Here is a 15,577-nt window from a genome sequence, read left to right as displayed (position 1 = left end):
TACGACTTCTAAAAAAATAGGTTATTATAACTAGCTCCCGGGGTCCAGTCCCTCCTACTGGAGCATGCGCATCAGTCTCCGGTGGTCCCTCTGGGGGTCTCTAGGGGTCTTCCATGCTGAAGGCTCGTAGTCTTCCTCTCCAAGTTTTTTTCTTGTCCTTCCCCTTTGTACTCCTTGGCACCGTGTCAAGTTTATACAGCATCCCCTGCAGGTCTCGTCTCCTAGCCGTCCTTCAGCTTCTTTTTTTTCTTCTTCTTAATCTCTTGGCCACCTGGCCAGGTATCAGAGGCTTGCATAGTATCCCATAACAGTCACTAGTTGTTATCAGTTGTTCTGAAACCCCCAGACGTCAAAGACTTCCTACAAACACAAATGGCTTTCTTATTAAAACATTCCTCACCAGCCATTCACGGGGACACTCACACCTATAGCAGTGTTAAGTTAATCTCGAAGAAGACAACAAAAAAAGGCTGTAACTGTTGGAAATAGAGGTCCGGAATAACAAAGGCAAACAGGTTCATAACTTTGAGGAGTATTTCCTGAAGACTTGAGAAATTGACTAGAATGAGGGGGAGACTGGGACACACCGCATCTGTGGTTCAAGAATTCAATTGCCAGTGCAGGACCCAGAGGCAGACAGGACTGTTCTTTATTGACACGAATTGTTAAAACTTTCCTCACGTTACCCTTCCCGATTGTACGTATGTCTAGGCATACTCGGCTTTCGTAGGAAGGAGCAATGTTCTGTGTACTCAGAGTGTCTGATGTTCGTGTGTGCGTGTTGCTGGAGCGTGGACTCCCCGCACGCCCAGCGCTGTTTCCTTGCCTTTTATACCTTTTAGCAGTGTAAATATTACAAAATTCAGACTGAGCCGAGACTTCATTGACACCATCTCCAACAGCGGGCAACAAGCCCGTTCGCCGAGGAGGCGGCAGAGGAAGACCTGGCTCCTCCTGCAGCAGCTTCGGTGCTGCAGACCAACACCCGGCGGCCGCCGCCTCCTCTGCACCCTCCCCTGCCTGCCGGCACCGGCACCGGGACCCGGGGCGGGCCCCCGCGGCAGCCCCGCCGCCTGCCCCGGCCCCGCGGAGGAAGAGGCGTAGCCCCGGCCGCCGCCTTTCAGTTGCGGCCTCCCCGCGCAGCCGCAGCCCGAGCCGCCGGCCCGGAGCGCTGGCCGGAGGCCCGCCGCGCTGCCATGGCGCCGAGGCGGTGCCGGGGCCTGGCTGCGGCGGGCTCCCTGCTGCTCTGCGCCCTGCTCCGCGCCGCCGCCGACACCAGCACGGGCCGAGTGGGTGTCAGGGCGCGGGGGCCGGGGCCTGGCCGGGCCGGGGCCTGGCCGGGCCGGGGCGGGGTGCTGAGGGGAGCGGGGCGGCTCTGGGGCCGGTCGTGCCGCGGCTGGGAGGGGAGCGGAGCGGAGCGGCCCGGGGGTGGGCTGGGGAGCGGGGCGGCGGCTGCCCGGCCCCGCTGCGCCCGGCTTCGGCCACGTCGCTGCTGGCCCGGCCGGAGCACCCCGGTATGTTCCTTGTGTAGGCCCTTGTCCGGCTGCTCTCCGAAGTGGCCGCTTTGGGGGCTCAGGGGCGCGGTGTCTGTCCCTGGCAGCTTCTGTGCCTGCAGCCGAGCCGGGTCTTTGGGGAGAGCCGGCCCGCGAAGGCAGCTGTGCCTCTTCTTGGTGCTCTGGAGCATCGGGCTCCCGGGAGGACCTTGGTGGTGTCCGCGCAGGAGTCGTGTTGTGGCCCTTTCCGTCGCGCCCGTGTCCCGTGTGCCGTGTTGGAGCCTGGCTGGGAAGGAGAGGGATGCGTAGCAGTGCTCGGGGCTGCTTTGGTGCCGTGCTGCACGCTTGCAGCCCAAGGGCAGCTTGTTTTGGTGAGGCTGCTGGTCTGTGCGTGCCAGTCCACTGTGTGGGTTAGAGGCCGGCTCTAGAGCTTTAGTTGCCAAGACGGACGTAGTCTGTTCTCCCAGCGGTTTGGCAGCTGGGGCTGTTGGTGCTGCATGTCCATTGACTCGGTGAGGTTTGGCGTGGCTGGCCCTGTGCTGTTACTCAACAAGATCTGTAGCTGTTGTAGTAGTCATGGGCTAAGTAGTAAGCATTGAATCGGCCAAATGGGTTTTCTAAAGATTGTAGAAATCTGTCTTTGGAATATGGAGCGCATTGTGCCTGTAGGAGAACACCAAAGCAGTTGGATGTATTTCTGCTTGATGATGAGTATCCCAGGTATCTTGACAGTGCTTGGGGAGCTTGTCAGCTGTCATATGTTAATTCCTGATTGGTATTGTCCAGGAAAAAAAAAAAAAACAAAAAAAACAAAAAAAAACAAAAAGGCTCCGGGGCAGGTGAATGAAAAGTTACCACGAAAGCAAGCCTACGTTCAGGGCCTGGTGTTTTTTGGTCTTTGCACTTAACAGCGACTGAATGTTCCTTTTTCTCGTGGCATTAAAATGACCCAAAGGAAAGTCTTGAATTACTTGGCTGTTTTGGGAAATGCAGGCCTTGGCCTGTAAGTTTGACGTGGTTTTCTCTAAAGCTGTGTGTTTTGGGGAGGGTGGGGGGAAATAAAGCTCGGTGAGGAGAGCTGTCTGTTTTTGTGATCTGAAAACTTGCTAGATACCTGGTATTCAAGGAAGAGCCCACCTAGTAAGGGTCTATGTAAATGCTGAGCTTGTTTTTGTAAGAAATGCCTTCTGTGTCTGGTGCAAACATAAAGCTGAACTTGTGTTTGCGGGGAATTGTCCAGGCCTGTTAAGCCGTCTGCTTGGAGCGCTGGTCCAGAAGCAGCAGTAGGTGGGCAGTGGGTTCTTTGGAGCGTATTGCTGTGGGGGCTGAGAAAGCTTGTGATGGCCTGGGGATAGGGTGCACGGGAGGACCAAGAGAGGAGCTCAGCCTGTGCAAAGAATGGAGGTTCTTTGGCATTTGTGTTGTACCAAAGAGCTATGTCTGCCCCGGTTCTATTCAGTGGGGCTGCTGGCCGTTTTTAAGCAGCAGGCCTGTATCATCCAGGTAGGACAGCAGATAGGAAGCTGGGTCTTCCTGGAGTTCAGTCAGCGTTACGAATCCTAACTGCTAAAGAGAGGTGGTTAAATGGAATGGGCTGTCTTTTGAAGAAACGTTGTAAGGTGTGAAGTTGCAAGCTGAAGATGGCAGAAACTTACGATCTGTTTCTTTCTTTTTCAGGGTTGGTTAAAAACTTATGGCTACTTGCTTCCATGTGACAGCCAGATGTCCGCCTTGCAGGGGGGAAAAGCTGTGCAGTCTGCAGTGGCCACTATGCAACAATTCTCTGGGATCCCAGTAACGGGCGTTTTGGACCAGACAACTGTGGAGTAAGGTGATCCTAGGCTAATTTTGTCTTTCCATGCTCAAAGCCTTGTCTATTAGCTGGGTAGTTATTCCAGGAGCCAGAGGTCCTCCAAAGGGATAGATTTCACTGTCTCAGGCCAGTCAGAGAAGTCTTGGTGTTTGTGAAAAGGCGTCCCTAACGAACACACGTGGACAACTCCATCTCGCTCCTCTTGTCAAGATTGTTTGCACGCGTGAGAAGCTCTTGTTAAATGTCATTCCTGTTGCTGAACAGTGAAAGGTGAAACGGGAGTGCTGTGAGTTTCTGAAGGCAGCGAACATCAAGGGTTTTATTGATTGCTGTCTCTGTCTGCATGTAGGTAAAGCTCTGACTTGAGAAATGATTTCTGATGTAGTATTTCTTAATTAATGGGAGTTGTGGATCTGCATAGCTGCTGCCTGTGGAGAGCTGCAGTTTGGAGCTGAAGAGAGTTGCAGCAGTCTAATGAGGACAGTCAAGACCACTCAGCTGTTGCTTAGTTGATGTTTGCTGGACATTAGGTGTTCTGTGCTGTATGTTTTTTGTAGCTTGCTGGTGGGGTTTGGCCTTCTCTGCCCAGCCCAGGCCGGACCCTCAGCCCAGGCCTGGTGGGGGTGTTTTTGATGGCTTCCGAAGGAAGGTCCAGCCGGGAAGTAAGGCCGGAATCAGAAAGCTCTAGCGCAGAGGCTGGCAAAGGCTAGCCCGTGTGCATGAGGAGCTTGGAAGTGCCTTTGTCTCTCTGCTGCTTTCTCCTGCCCCATTCACACTCTGGACCACCTCTCTTGCAGCTGCACCAGCCTTCCGCTCAGTTTCATCTGGAAGATCCATATTGTCGCCTACTGCGCACAGAGTACAACTGCCTGCACGACCCGCATCTGCAGGCCTACTACAATCGCAAAGACAGCCTGCAGAGCCTGAAGAGCAAGGGCTTCATCACCAGCAGTGGCAAAGTAGGTTTGGGCGTTGCGCTGACCAGCACAGGTCTCCTCTGGCAGAGGCCAATGGGATGAGGTTTAACACGGCGAAGTGCCGATTCCTGCGCTTTGGCCTCAAGAACCGCGTGCAGCGCTACAGGCTTGGGGCAGAGTGGCTGAAAAGCTGTGCAGAGGCAAGGATCTGGGGGTGCTGATTGATGCTTGCCTCAACGTGAGCCGGCAGCGTGGCCAGGTGGCCAAGAAGGCCAACAGCATCCTGGCTTGTCTCAGGAATAGTGTAGCCAGCAGGAGCAGGGAGATGATGGTCCCCCCCTGCACTGTGCTCTGGAGAGGCTGCACCTCGAGTGCTGTGTTCAGGTTTGGGCCCCTCAGGACAAGAAGGGCATCGAGGAACTTGTGCGGAGAAGGGCTACGAAGCTGGTGAAGGGCCTGGAAGAAAAGTCCTCTGAGGAGCAGCTGAGGGAGCTGGGGTTGTTTAGTGAGGAGAAGAGGAGGCTCAGGGGAGACCTTCTTGCTGTCTACAACTGCCATCAAGGAAATTGTGGGGAGCTGGGGCTCAGCCTCTTCTTGCAGATGACTAGGGATAGGACTAGAGGGAATGGGCTCAAGTTGCGCCGGGGACGTTTAGGTTGAAAAGTAGGAGCCGTTTCTTCTGAGAAAGAGTAGTCGGGCCTTGGAAGGGGTTGCCCAGGGGAGTGGTGGAGTCACGGTCCCTGGGGGTGTTTGAGGAAAGCTCGGAGCTACCTCGACAGTTCTCGGGAGCTTTCTGCCTTTGTCTCTCCATAGGTGGTCTGCTCTCTGAAGGAGTTCAATGAGTCCAGGCAGTATGTGACCACGCTCAAGCTGGAAGCAGAGAAAACCAGGAGGCAAGAAGAGGTAGGCAAAGCTCAGCAGACACGTGTCAGTGGCACGGTACAGAAGGCTGGGGCTTTCCTTGTTGGATCTGAGGGAGGCGGGGAATGCAGAAGATGTGAGGGCTGTGCTGGAGGGCCAGGTGTTGTGGTAGGGAAAGGACGAGCCAGCCCCAAGCTCAGCTAGCGCAAGCTATTGGGGGGGCGATGTTAGATCAGGAAAGCGACTTACAAGCACACAGAGCCCTGAGGGAAGCCCTTCTCTTCAGCCCTCGTTGCATGGCAGAAGCAGGGCGCTGGCCTGGGTGGCATGAAACCTCAGCATGCAGGGACGTGAGGCATTTCTGAGGCAAGAGTGAGCTAAAACCTGCTGTTCCCTTTCAGGAAAAGCTTCAGCAACAGCTCGGCAACTTGACGCAAGACTGATGGCAGGGAGTGACCGTTCTCGCCAGAGCTCCTCTAATAACGTGTACTTGGTCACGAAAGAGAAAGGCAGCCTACTGCAGCCTCAAAAACCAGCTGGCCCACCTTCCTGCAAAAGCAGAAGAAACTTTCTCGAATCTGGCCACTACAGAGGGCTGAAAGTGACTCCCTCCAGCGTTGAGTTTGGCAGGGAAGATGCCAAGCTCCCTGGCAGCATCCATCCTGTGAGGGAGTCAGATAGTCATCCATCCCCGCAGACGGTGTATTCAAAGCTGCCTCGGAAGAACTGGCTGCACGAGAAAACCAGAGGATTGAAGAGGTGGCTCGGGCTGTGGTGCAGCAAGTGTTTGAGAGGGTGCAGGCACTGGACCAGTCTGTCTGCATCTTCAAGAGGTCTCCCCATGGGATCCAAGAAAGACCGTGTGCAAGTGCTGAAAGCGAGATGCCTTCAGAGGCATCTCCTCTTGACAAAGAGCAGCAAATTGCACTTCTGGCTAAGAAAGTTGTAGCGAGCGTGATGAAGGTCATTGAGAAGTCCTGGGAACCTGGCACGCCCAGTGCATCTGAGCCAAGGCCAGAAGCCAGGCAGAAGGAGCAGCCCTTGGCCAGGAGAGCGTCCCAAGTGGGGAAGCCAAAAGAAAAGAAACCGAGGGAAGCCCTTGGGGGAGCATTCTCACAGGCTTCCCTTGACAAGGTCACCAAAGGAGCTCTTGGAAGTGTCTGCGACACTTTGGAACCCTTCGTGGCTTCCCGGTTTGAGCAAGACATCAACTGCAAGTATTTTGAAATCGTGGCACTTCCCACTGTCGATCCAACTAACAGGCAGAGCTCTCAGTCTGCCGCTGCATGAAAGCTGAAGAAAAACTTGGGAAGGCATGTCAGCCAGCAGCCTGTCCCAAGAAACGGGAAGGAGAGCTGTCCCTCGGAGCACCTCCAAAAAAGAGGCTGTGAGCAAGGTGCTCCCCTGGCAGGTTCTTCTGCCCCCACAGGGGAATTCCAGACCCAGCTGAGGTCCGACAGCACCACAGGCACCATCCCTCCCACGGGCCCACAGTTTCTCAGGCAGCCGGCTCCTCCATCTGTTGTGAAGCACCATGTCCAGAGCAGAGCACGGAGCCTACGCGTGCGTGTCAGACCGATCCCATTCAAGCCTCAGTAGCCTGAGGCGGAAGCAGAAAATAAAGAGGTCACATCCAAGTGCTTGCTTGTGCCTCCATTTCTTCAAGGCAGGCCGTGCTGTGCTTGGGGCTTTTCCCTACACCGTGTGGTGGTGTCACCCAGCTGGGCAGCTGAACTCCAGCACGAGCACTCTCTCACTCGCCCTCCTCAAGCAGAAAGGGGGAGGAAATAGGATAAAACGGGCTCGAGGGTTGCGATAAGGACAGGGAGACCACTCACCAATTAGCATCACGGGCAAAACAGACTCAGCATAGGGAGAGCGCAAGTCTGATGAGGAGCGGCTGAGGAAGCTGGGATTGTTTAGTCTGGAGAAGTGGAGGCTCAGGGGAGACCTCATTGCACTCTCCAGCTTCCTGAAGTGAGGTTGTGATGAGGAGGGGGTCAGCCTCTTCTTGCAGATGACTAGGGATAGGACTAGAGGGAATGGCCACAAGTTGCACCTGGGGAGATTTAGACTAGGGATCCGGAAAATCTTTTTCTCTCCGAGAATAGTCAGGCACTGGCACGGCCTGCCCAGGGCGGTGGTGGAGTCACCTTCCCAGGTGGTGGTCAAGAAGCGCCTGGACAGTTGCTACGAAATATTGTAACCAATATTGTATAATAAGTTTGTTAATGAAACCGGTGGGGAAGCTTGTGGGGGCTGTGACAACCCTGTATAGCTGGAAAGTTTCCAGCTGACCATCCTGATAAGAACAGGTATAGTGCTTGCTCAGCAAGATCGCAACCCACAACGCAGAGGGAGACTACGGCCTTCATCCTCACGAGCACCAGGGGGTCCGAGACGACCCGCTAGCAACAGTACGTGCAACCGCAGGGCATACCAGGATATGCCACGTACACCCGGAACAACCGAGCTATAAAAGGGGGACTCTGGCGGGGGTGAGGTGTGCGTCTTGGTGGAGCAGAGACTCCCGGCGCACCCAGCGCTGTTTGCTTACCTCTATTGGTTTCATAACTTGTAAACTTTGATTGCAACCCTATTTGGGACTCGGTCGTTTATAACAATTGGGGGCTCGTCCGGGATGGCTTTGGTTCCTGAATTCTGCTTCGATCTAGGAGAGGCGCCCCACCGTTTGGTGGCTCCTGTTCGAGTCAGGTCAGGACTCATGCCATCTTGAACCAGAATAAAGGTAAGCAAAGAATTTTATTTTGTTGTGAGCTCCCTTGCCGGCTGCAGCACTGTATTTTGCCCGTAATTCTGCGCGCGAAGATCCGAACGAAGACGATGGAGTCGTAAGTGTTTAAGGAGTATACTGTTTGGTTGGGTGGGATTCGGTTGCCTGTGTGTGTAAGAGTGTGACTGAGACAGAACTTAGTTCCGAAGCGAGTGTGGAGGTCTTCTAACTGCGGTTCCAATCTCTCACGAGGGACTTGGCCGGCGAAGGACCGAAGCGATTGCTATAGGAAAAAAAAAAATAAAAAGGCTCCGTTCTATTCAGTGGGGCTGCTGGCCATTTTGAATCAGCAGGCCTGTATCATCCAGTTAGGACAGCAGATATGAAGCTGGGTCTTCCTGGAGTTCAGTCAGCGTTACGAATCCTAACTGCTAAAGAGAGGTGGTTAAATGGAATGGGCTTTCTTTTGAAGAGACGTTGTAACGTGTGAAGTTGCAAGCTGAAGATGGCAGAAACTTATGATCTGTTTCTTTCTTTTTCAGGGTTGGTTAAAAACTTATGGCTACTTGCTTCCATGTGACAGCCAGATGTCCGCCTTGCAGGGGGGAAAAGCTGTGCAGTCTGCAGTGGCCACTATGCAACAATTCTCTGGGATCCCAGTTCCCAGTTTCCTTGTTGGATCTGAGGGAGGCGGGGAATGCAGAAGATGTGAGGGCTGTGCTGGAGGGCCAGGTGTTGTGGTAGGGAAAGGACGAGCCAACCCCAAGCTCAGCTAGCGCAAGCTACTGGAGGAGGGGGGAGGCGTGTGTGTAGGGAGGGGTGGATCAGGAAAGCCACTTGCAAGCACACAGAGCCCTGAGGGAAGCCCTTCTCTTCAGCCCTCGTTGCGTGGCAGAAGAAGGGCGCTGGCCTGGGTGGCATGAAACCTCAGCATGCAGGGACGTGAGGCATTTCTGAGGCAAGAGTGAGCTAAAACCTGCTGTTCCCTTTCAGGAAAAGCTTCAGCAACAGCTCGCCAAGTTAAAGAAACTTGAAGTAAGACAGATGGCAGGGAGTGACTGTTCTCGCCAGAGCTCCTCTAATAACGTGTACTTGGTCACGAAAGAGAAAGGCAGCCTACTGCAGCCTCAAAAACCAGCTGGCCCACCTTCCTGCAAAAGCAGAAGAAACTGTTTCCACTCTGGCCAGCGCAGAAGGCTGAAAGTGACTCCCTCCAGCGTTGAGTTGGGCAGGGAAGATGCCAAGCTCCCTGGCAGCATCCTTCCTGTGAGGGAGTCCGAGAGAAAGACACCCGTCCCCGCAGACGGTGTATTCAAAGCTGCCTCGGAAGAACAGGCTGCTCGAGAAAACCAGAGGATTGAAGAGGTGGCTCGGGCTGTGGTGCGGCAAGTGTTTGAGAGGGTGCAGGCACTGGACCAGTCTGTCTGCATCTTCAAGAGGTCTCCCCATGGGATCCAAGAAAGACCGTGTGCAAGTGCTGAAAGCGAGATGCCTTCAGAGACATCTCCTCTTGACAAAGAGCAGCAAATTGCACTTCTGGCTAAGAAAGTTGTAGCGAGCGTGATGAAGGTCATTGAGAAGTCCTGGGAACCTGGCACGCCCAGTGCATCTGAGCCAAGGCCAGAAGCCAGGCAGAAGGAGCAGCCCTTGGCCAGGAGAGCGTCCCAAGTGGGGAAGCCAGAAGAAAAGAAACCGAGGGAAGCCCTTGGGGGAGCATTCTCACAGGCTTCCCTTGACAAGGTCACCAAAGAAGCTGTTGGAAGTGTCTGCGACACTTTGGAATCCTTCGTGGCTTCCCGGTTTGAGCAAGACTTCAACTGCAACTATTCTGAAATCGTGGCACTTCCCACTGTTGGTCCCTCTAACAGGCAGGCACAGCCATCCCAGGTGCCTCTCTCAAGGGAGGGCATGAGGGAAGGACGGGGACTACAAAGAGGACCAGAAGAGCAGAGCCCAGAAGCAAGGCCGAGAGACAGGCTGCCCATGATCCCACCAGTGCCAGACACCGATGAGGTCTCACGCCTGAGTCGCAGGATTGTGAGGGAGAGCATCCAAAAGGCTGTCTCCGAAGTTCAGCGTCTGCACGCAGAACTGCAGGCCTATGCCAGAACCATCGTCCTTAATGTGATTGAAGAAGTGAAGGACAAGATGGAGAGGGAAATGAAAGCAAAGGCCTTAGAAGCCACTTCAAACAGCAAAACCGTGGCAAGCGGGATGACACGCTCCTTATCGGAGCAGAGCTCTCAGTCCGCAACTGCACAGAAGCTGGAGAAGAGCTTGGGAAGGCGTGTCAGCAAACAGCCCGTGCCAAGCAATGCGAAGGAGAGCTGTCCCTCGGAGCACCTCCAAAGAGGCTCTGAGCAAGGTGCTCCCCTGGCAGGTTCTTCTGCCCCAACAGGGCAATTCCAGACCCAGCTGAGGTCCGACAGCACCACAGGCACCATCCCTCCCACGGGCCCACAGTTTCTCAGGCAGCCGGCTCCTCCATCTGTTGTGAAGCACCATGTCCAGAGCAGAGCACGGAGCCTACGCGTGCGTGTCAGACCGATCCCATTCAAGCCTCAGTAGCCTGAGGCGGAAGCAGAAAATAAAGAGGTCACATCCAAGTGCTTGCTTGTGCCTCCATTTCTTCAAGGCAGGCCGTGCTGTGCTTGGGGCTTTTCCCTACACCGTGTGGTGGTGTCACCCAGCTGGGCAGCTGAACTCCAGCACGAGCACTCTCTCACTCGCCCTCCTCAAGCAGAAAGGGGGAGGAAATAGGATAAAACGGGCTCGAGGGTTGCGATAAGGACAGGGAGACCACTCACCAATTAGCATCACGGGCAAAACAGACTCAGCATAGGGAGATTAATATAATTCATTACCTATTAAAAGGGGCTAGAGCAGTGAGATACTAAAAGCAAACTAAAATCACCTTCTCCCTTCCACCCACTTCTACATCCACCCTGCCCCCAAGTGGCTCAGGGGAACATGGGAGTGGGGGCTATGGGATGAGGCTTAACAAGGCCAAGTGCCAGGTCTTGCACTTCGGCCACAATGACCCCCTGCAGTGCCATAGGCTTGGGGCAGAGTGGCTAGAAGACTGTGAAGAGGAAAGGGACCTGGGAGTGTTGATCGATGCTTGGCTGAACATGAGCCGGCAGTGTGCTCAGGTGGCCAAGAAGGCCAATGGCATCCCGGCCTGTATTAGCAATAGCGTAGCCAGCAGGAGCAGGGAGGTGATCATCCCCCAGTCTCGTTTGATAGCCTTCAGGCTTCTCTCTTCAATGTCATCACTACCTGCCTGGACTATCAAAAGAGGGTAATAGTCAGAGGGGCGAACCAGGTTGGGAAGCATCCTGGCAACATCCCTGACCTTGGCCCCAGGGAGGCAGCAGACTTCCCTACGGGTAGGGTCAGGCCGACAAATAGGACCCTCTGTTCCCCTGAGAAGAGAGTCTCCCACAACAATAACTCTTCTGTCTTTCTTGGTGGAGGCAGTCCTGAGGCGTGGAGTCGACCTCCTCGCCCTAGGCATCCTCCTGGGTACTCTTGCTACCTCTTCCTCACCCACCGGTCTCTCAAGCTCCAGGGCCTCAAACCTCTTGCGTAAGGGCGCCTGGGAAGGTGGGGCCGGAAGGGGAGGCCATCGCCTGCGATGTCAAGCAGGGACCAGTTTCCATTCCTCCTCAACTCCCAGATCCCCTCCCTCTGCCCGACGGCGACAGGGCAGGGGGTCCACCCTCATTTGGGGTGTCTCACACCGGTACCTTTCCTTGAGGCCCCGCAGGGAGTCGCTCCACCAGTCTATCTCCCACTCACACTCCCTGATGTCCCTCAACCTCTCCAGCTCCTCCTCGAGCTCCGCCACCATGCGGACCAGGTCATCCACCTGCTCACACCTCAGGCACGCAGTTTCTCTGCCTCCCGCCGATGGCAGGAACAGGCTCAGACACTCCCTGCAGCCGGTGACCTGAACTGCTGCCTTTTTGAACGGGCAGTCGGTCTGGGTGTGTACCGACTTTCTGGAGAGCGCACCGTGCCTGGTGGAGACCATTATCGCCTAGCTAATGGCTGTCGTTACAGGAGGTGTTCGTATGGGCAGGGGGGAGCGCTCTGCCCTTCCTGCTCGCCCTGCCTGCGCCAACTGCCGCGTCAACTGCCGCGCCACGCCATGTGCCATGCCATGGCTCCCTCAAGTAGGCTCGATGCCGGAAAAATTAGCCCTGCCTGGCCCGATCCCCTGCTCCGCTGCAGAACGCGTCTGCCCCGGAGTCGATAGCCTCGGCAAATGGCAGTGAAATGGCGGTGGTGCCCGATTTAAATAGCCCGCCGCTGACGCTGCTGGCTGCGCCTATGCCTCATCAGCCTCCCTCACGAGGGCTGCCGGGTCCTGGCGGCTCCCTCAAGTAGGCTCGATGCCGGAAAATTTAGCCCTGCCTCGCCCGATCCCCCGCTCCGCTGCAGAACGCGTCTGCACTGGAGCCCATCGCCTCGGCAAATGGCCAAAACCTTACAACTTATTCTCCTTCTTAACAATCGGACTGTTCATGATCCTGAAACATGGGACCAAATTAATGTCAAGGTGTGGGACTGCAACTGAAAATGACAAGGTTGCAGTGGGATTGCTCGGCACCTGGCGAGCAGTCTCTGAGGCCTTAAAGAGCCCTGTGGAGCCACAATCACAAAGGTGTGGCTTGCCAGACAGTGAGGGAGCTGCGGGCTCCTTTACTGATCCGACTGCTATGCCATCGGCCCCTCTGCTGCTACAGCCATCTCAGGCCTTTGCTGTTTCGCCCCCTGCTGACCTGGACGTGCCTTCTGACCCAGGCCTCTTGGCCTTCACAAGGAGATGCCGATGCTTTGCTTCGATCCGGGAAGAACGGGATACATAAGGCCCGAAGGCCGAGTTGCTTGACAGCTTAAAGCAGGCCTTATTGTTGAAAAGGAGTGGAAAATGGAGACTGTAATGTCATGGAACTTAAAGGATGGTTTGTTACTCTTAGAAATGGCTCAGTCTTCAAAATAGGATTAAATAAAAAAATAGGATTCAGTAAAAGAATAGAGGTAAGCAAACAGCGCTGGGTGCACCGGGAGTCTCCGCTCCACCAGGACGCACGCCAGTTACATCAAGTAGCTGATTCTTATGCTCCTAGACTGACACATATTCATTACGACTTCTAAAAAAACAGGTTATTATAATTAGCTCCCGGGGTCCAGTCCCTCCTACTGGAGCATGCGCATCAGTCTCCGGTGGTCCCTCTGGGGGTCTCTAGGGGTCTTCCATGCTGAAGGCTCGTAGTCTTCCTCTCCAAGTTTTTTTCTTGTCCTTCCCCTTTGTACTCCTTGGCACCGTGTCAAGTTTATACAGCATCCCCTGCAGGTCTCGTCTCCTAGCCGTCCTTCAGCTTCTTTTTTTTCTTCTTCTTAATCTCTTGGCCACCTGGCCAGGTATCAGAGGCTTGCATAGTATCCCATAACAGTCACTAGTTGTTATCAGTTGTTCTGAAACCCCCAGACGTCAAAGACTTCCTACAAACACAAATGGCTTTCTTATTAAAACATTCCTCACCAGCCATTCACGGGGACACTCACACCTATAGCAGTGTTAAGTTAATCTCGAAGAAGACAACAAAAAAAGGCTGTAACTGTTGGAAATAGAGGTCCGGAATAACAAAGGCAAACAGGTTCATAACTTTGAGGAGTATTTCCTGAAGACTTGAGAAATTGACTAGAATGAGGGGGAGACTGGGACACACCGCATCTGTGGTTCAAGAATTCAATTGCCAGTGCAGGACCCAGAGGCAGACAGGACTGTTCTTTATTGACACGAATTGTTAAAACTTTCCTCACGTTACCCTTCCCGATTGTACGTATGTCTAGGCATACTCGGCTTTCGTAGGAAGGAGCAATGTTCTGTGTACTCAGAGTGTCTGATGTTCGTGTGTGCGTGTTGCTGGAGCGTGGACTCCCCGCACGCCCAGCGCTGTTTCCTTGCCTTTTATACCTTTTAGCAGTGTAAATATTACAAAATTCAGACTGAGCCGAGACTTCATTGACACCATCTCCAACAGCGGGCAACAAGCCCGTTCGCCGAGGAGGCGGCAGAGGAAGACCTGGCTCCTCCTGCAGCAGCTTCGGTGCTGCAGACCAACACCCGGCGGCCGCCGCCTCCTCTGCACCCTCCCCTGCCTGCCGGCACCGGCACCGGGACCCGGGGCGGGCCCCCGCGGCAGCCCCGCCGCCTGCCCCGGCCCCGCGGAGGAAGAGGCGTAGCCCCGGCCGCCGCCTTTCAGTTGCGGCCTCCCCGCGCAGCCGCAGCCCGAGCCGCCGGCCCGGAGCGCTGGCCGGAGGCCCGCCGCGCTGCCATGGCGCCGAGGCGGTGCCGGGGCCTGGCTGCGGCGGGCTCCCTGCTGCTCTGCGCCCTGCTCCGCGCCGCCGCCGACACCAGCACGGGCCGAGTGGGTGTCAGGGCGCGGGGGCCGGGGCCTGGCCGGGCCGGGGCCTGGCCGGGCCGGGGCGGGGTGCTGAGGGGAGCGGGGCGGCTCTGGGGCCGGTCGTGCCGCGGCTGGGAGGGGAGCGGAGCGGAGCGGCCCGGGGGTGGGCTGGGGAGCGGGGCGGCGGCTGCCCGGCCCCGCTGCGCCCGGCTTCGGCCACGTCGCTGCTGGCCCGGCCGGAGCACCCCGGTATGTTCCTTGTGTAGGCCCTTGTCCGGCTGCTCTCCGAAGTGGCCGCTTTGGGGGCTCAGGGGCGCGGTGTCTGTCCCTGGCAGCTTCTGTGCCTGCAGCCGAGCCGGGTCTTTGGGGAGAGCCGGCCCGCGAAGGCAGCTGTGCCTCTTCTTGGTGCTCTGGAGCATCGGGCTCCCGGGAGGACCTTGGTGGTGTCCGCGCAGGAGTCGTGTTGTGGCCCTTTCCGTCGCGCCCGTGTCCCGTGTGCCGTGTTGGAGCCTGGCTGGGAAGGAGAGGGATGCGTAGCAGTGCTCGGGGCTGCTTTGGTGCCGTGCTGCACGCTTGCAGCCCAAGGGCAGCTTGTTTTGGTGAGGCTGCTGGTCTGTGCGTGCCAGTCCACTGTGTGGGTTAGAGGCCGGCTCTAGAGCTTTAGTTGCCAAGACGGACGTAGTCTGTTCTCCCAGCGGTTTGGCAGCTGGGGCTGTTGGTGCTGCATGTCCATTGACTCGGTGAGGTTTGGCGTGGCTGGCCCTGTGCTGTTACTCAACAAGATCTGTAGCTGTTGTAGTAGTCATGGGCTAAGTAGTAAGCATTGAATCGGCCAAATGGGTTTTCTAAAGATTGTAGAAATCTGTCTTTGGAATATGGAGCGCATTGTGCCTGTAGGAGAACACCAAAGCAGTTGGATGTATTTCTGCTTGATGATGAGTATCCCAGGTATCTTGACAGTGCTTGGGGAGCTTGTCAGCTGTCATATGTTAATTCCTGATTGGTATTGTCCAGGAAAAAAAAAAAAAAAAAAAAAAACAAAAAAAAACAAAAAGGCTCCGGGGCAGGTGAATGAAAAGTTACCACGAAAGCAAGCCTACGTTCAGGGCCTGGTGTTTTTTGGTCTTTGCACTTAACAGCGACTGAATGTTCCTTTTTCTCGTGGCATTAAAATGACCCAAAGGAAAGTCTTGAATTACTTGGCTGTTTTGGGAAATGCAGGCCTTGGCCTGTAAGTTTGACGTGGTTTTCTCTAAAGCTGTGTGTTTTGGGGAGGGTGGGGGGAAATAAAGCTCGGTGAGGAGAGCTGTCTGTTTTTGTGATCTGAAAACTTGCTAGATACC

The 15,577-nt window shown here is 55.3% G+C and overlaps 2 protein-coding genes across 8 annotated transcripts in view; both read left to right on the top strand.

The window, feature by feature from the left end:
* Positions 1-727: 727 nt before the first annotated feature.
* Positions 728-10,636, top strand: LOC309884373 (uncharacterized protein). 7 transcript variants are annotated; one of them, XM_082773275.1, is made up of 7 exons: positions 731-1,289; positions 3,171-3,324; positions 4,104-4,265; positions 5,037-5,126; positions 5,486-7,936; positions 8,361-8,550; positions 8,812-10,636. In XM_082773275.1, the coding sequence occupies exons 6-7, from the start codon at positions 8,377-8,379 to the stop codon at positions 10,384-10,386; spliced, it is 1,749 nt and encodes a 582-aa protein (XP_082629401.1). In that variant the 5' UTR covers positions 731-1,289; positions 3,171-3,324; positions 4,104-4,265; positions 5,037-5,126; positions 5,486-7,936; positions 8,361-8,376; the 3' UTR covers positions 10,387-10,636. The 7 variants fall into 7 exon arrangements, with proteins under 7 accessions (XP_082629400.1, XP_082629405.1, XP_082629399.1 ...); XM_082773277.1 differs by having other exon boundaries at positions 8,361-8,558; XM_082773276.1 differs by having other exon boundaries at positions 732-1,289; positions 5,486-7,833.
* Positions 10,637-13,696: 3,060 nt separating this feature from the next.
* The window catches only part of LOC309884260 (uncharacterized protein), a 7,541-nt gene continuing 5,660 nt past the window's right edge, over positions 13,697-15,577 (top strand). Inside the window, exon 1 of the mRNA XM_082773038.1 lies at positions 13,697-14,258. Coding sequence (XP_082629164.1) covers positions 14,166-14,258 — 93 coding nt within the window. The 5' untranslated portion in view covers positions 13,697-14,165. The remainder of the gene's footprint in view (positions 14,259-15,577) is intronic.

Source organism: Aythya marila (genome assembly GCF_965140915.1).
Source record: "Aythya marila genome assembly, chromosome: 16".
Lineage (NCBI taxonomy): Eukaryota > Metazoa > Chordata > Aves > Anseriformes > Anatidae > Aythya > Aythya marila.
This window is presented reverse-complemented; position numbering and strand designations above follow the sequence as displayed.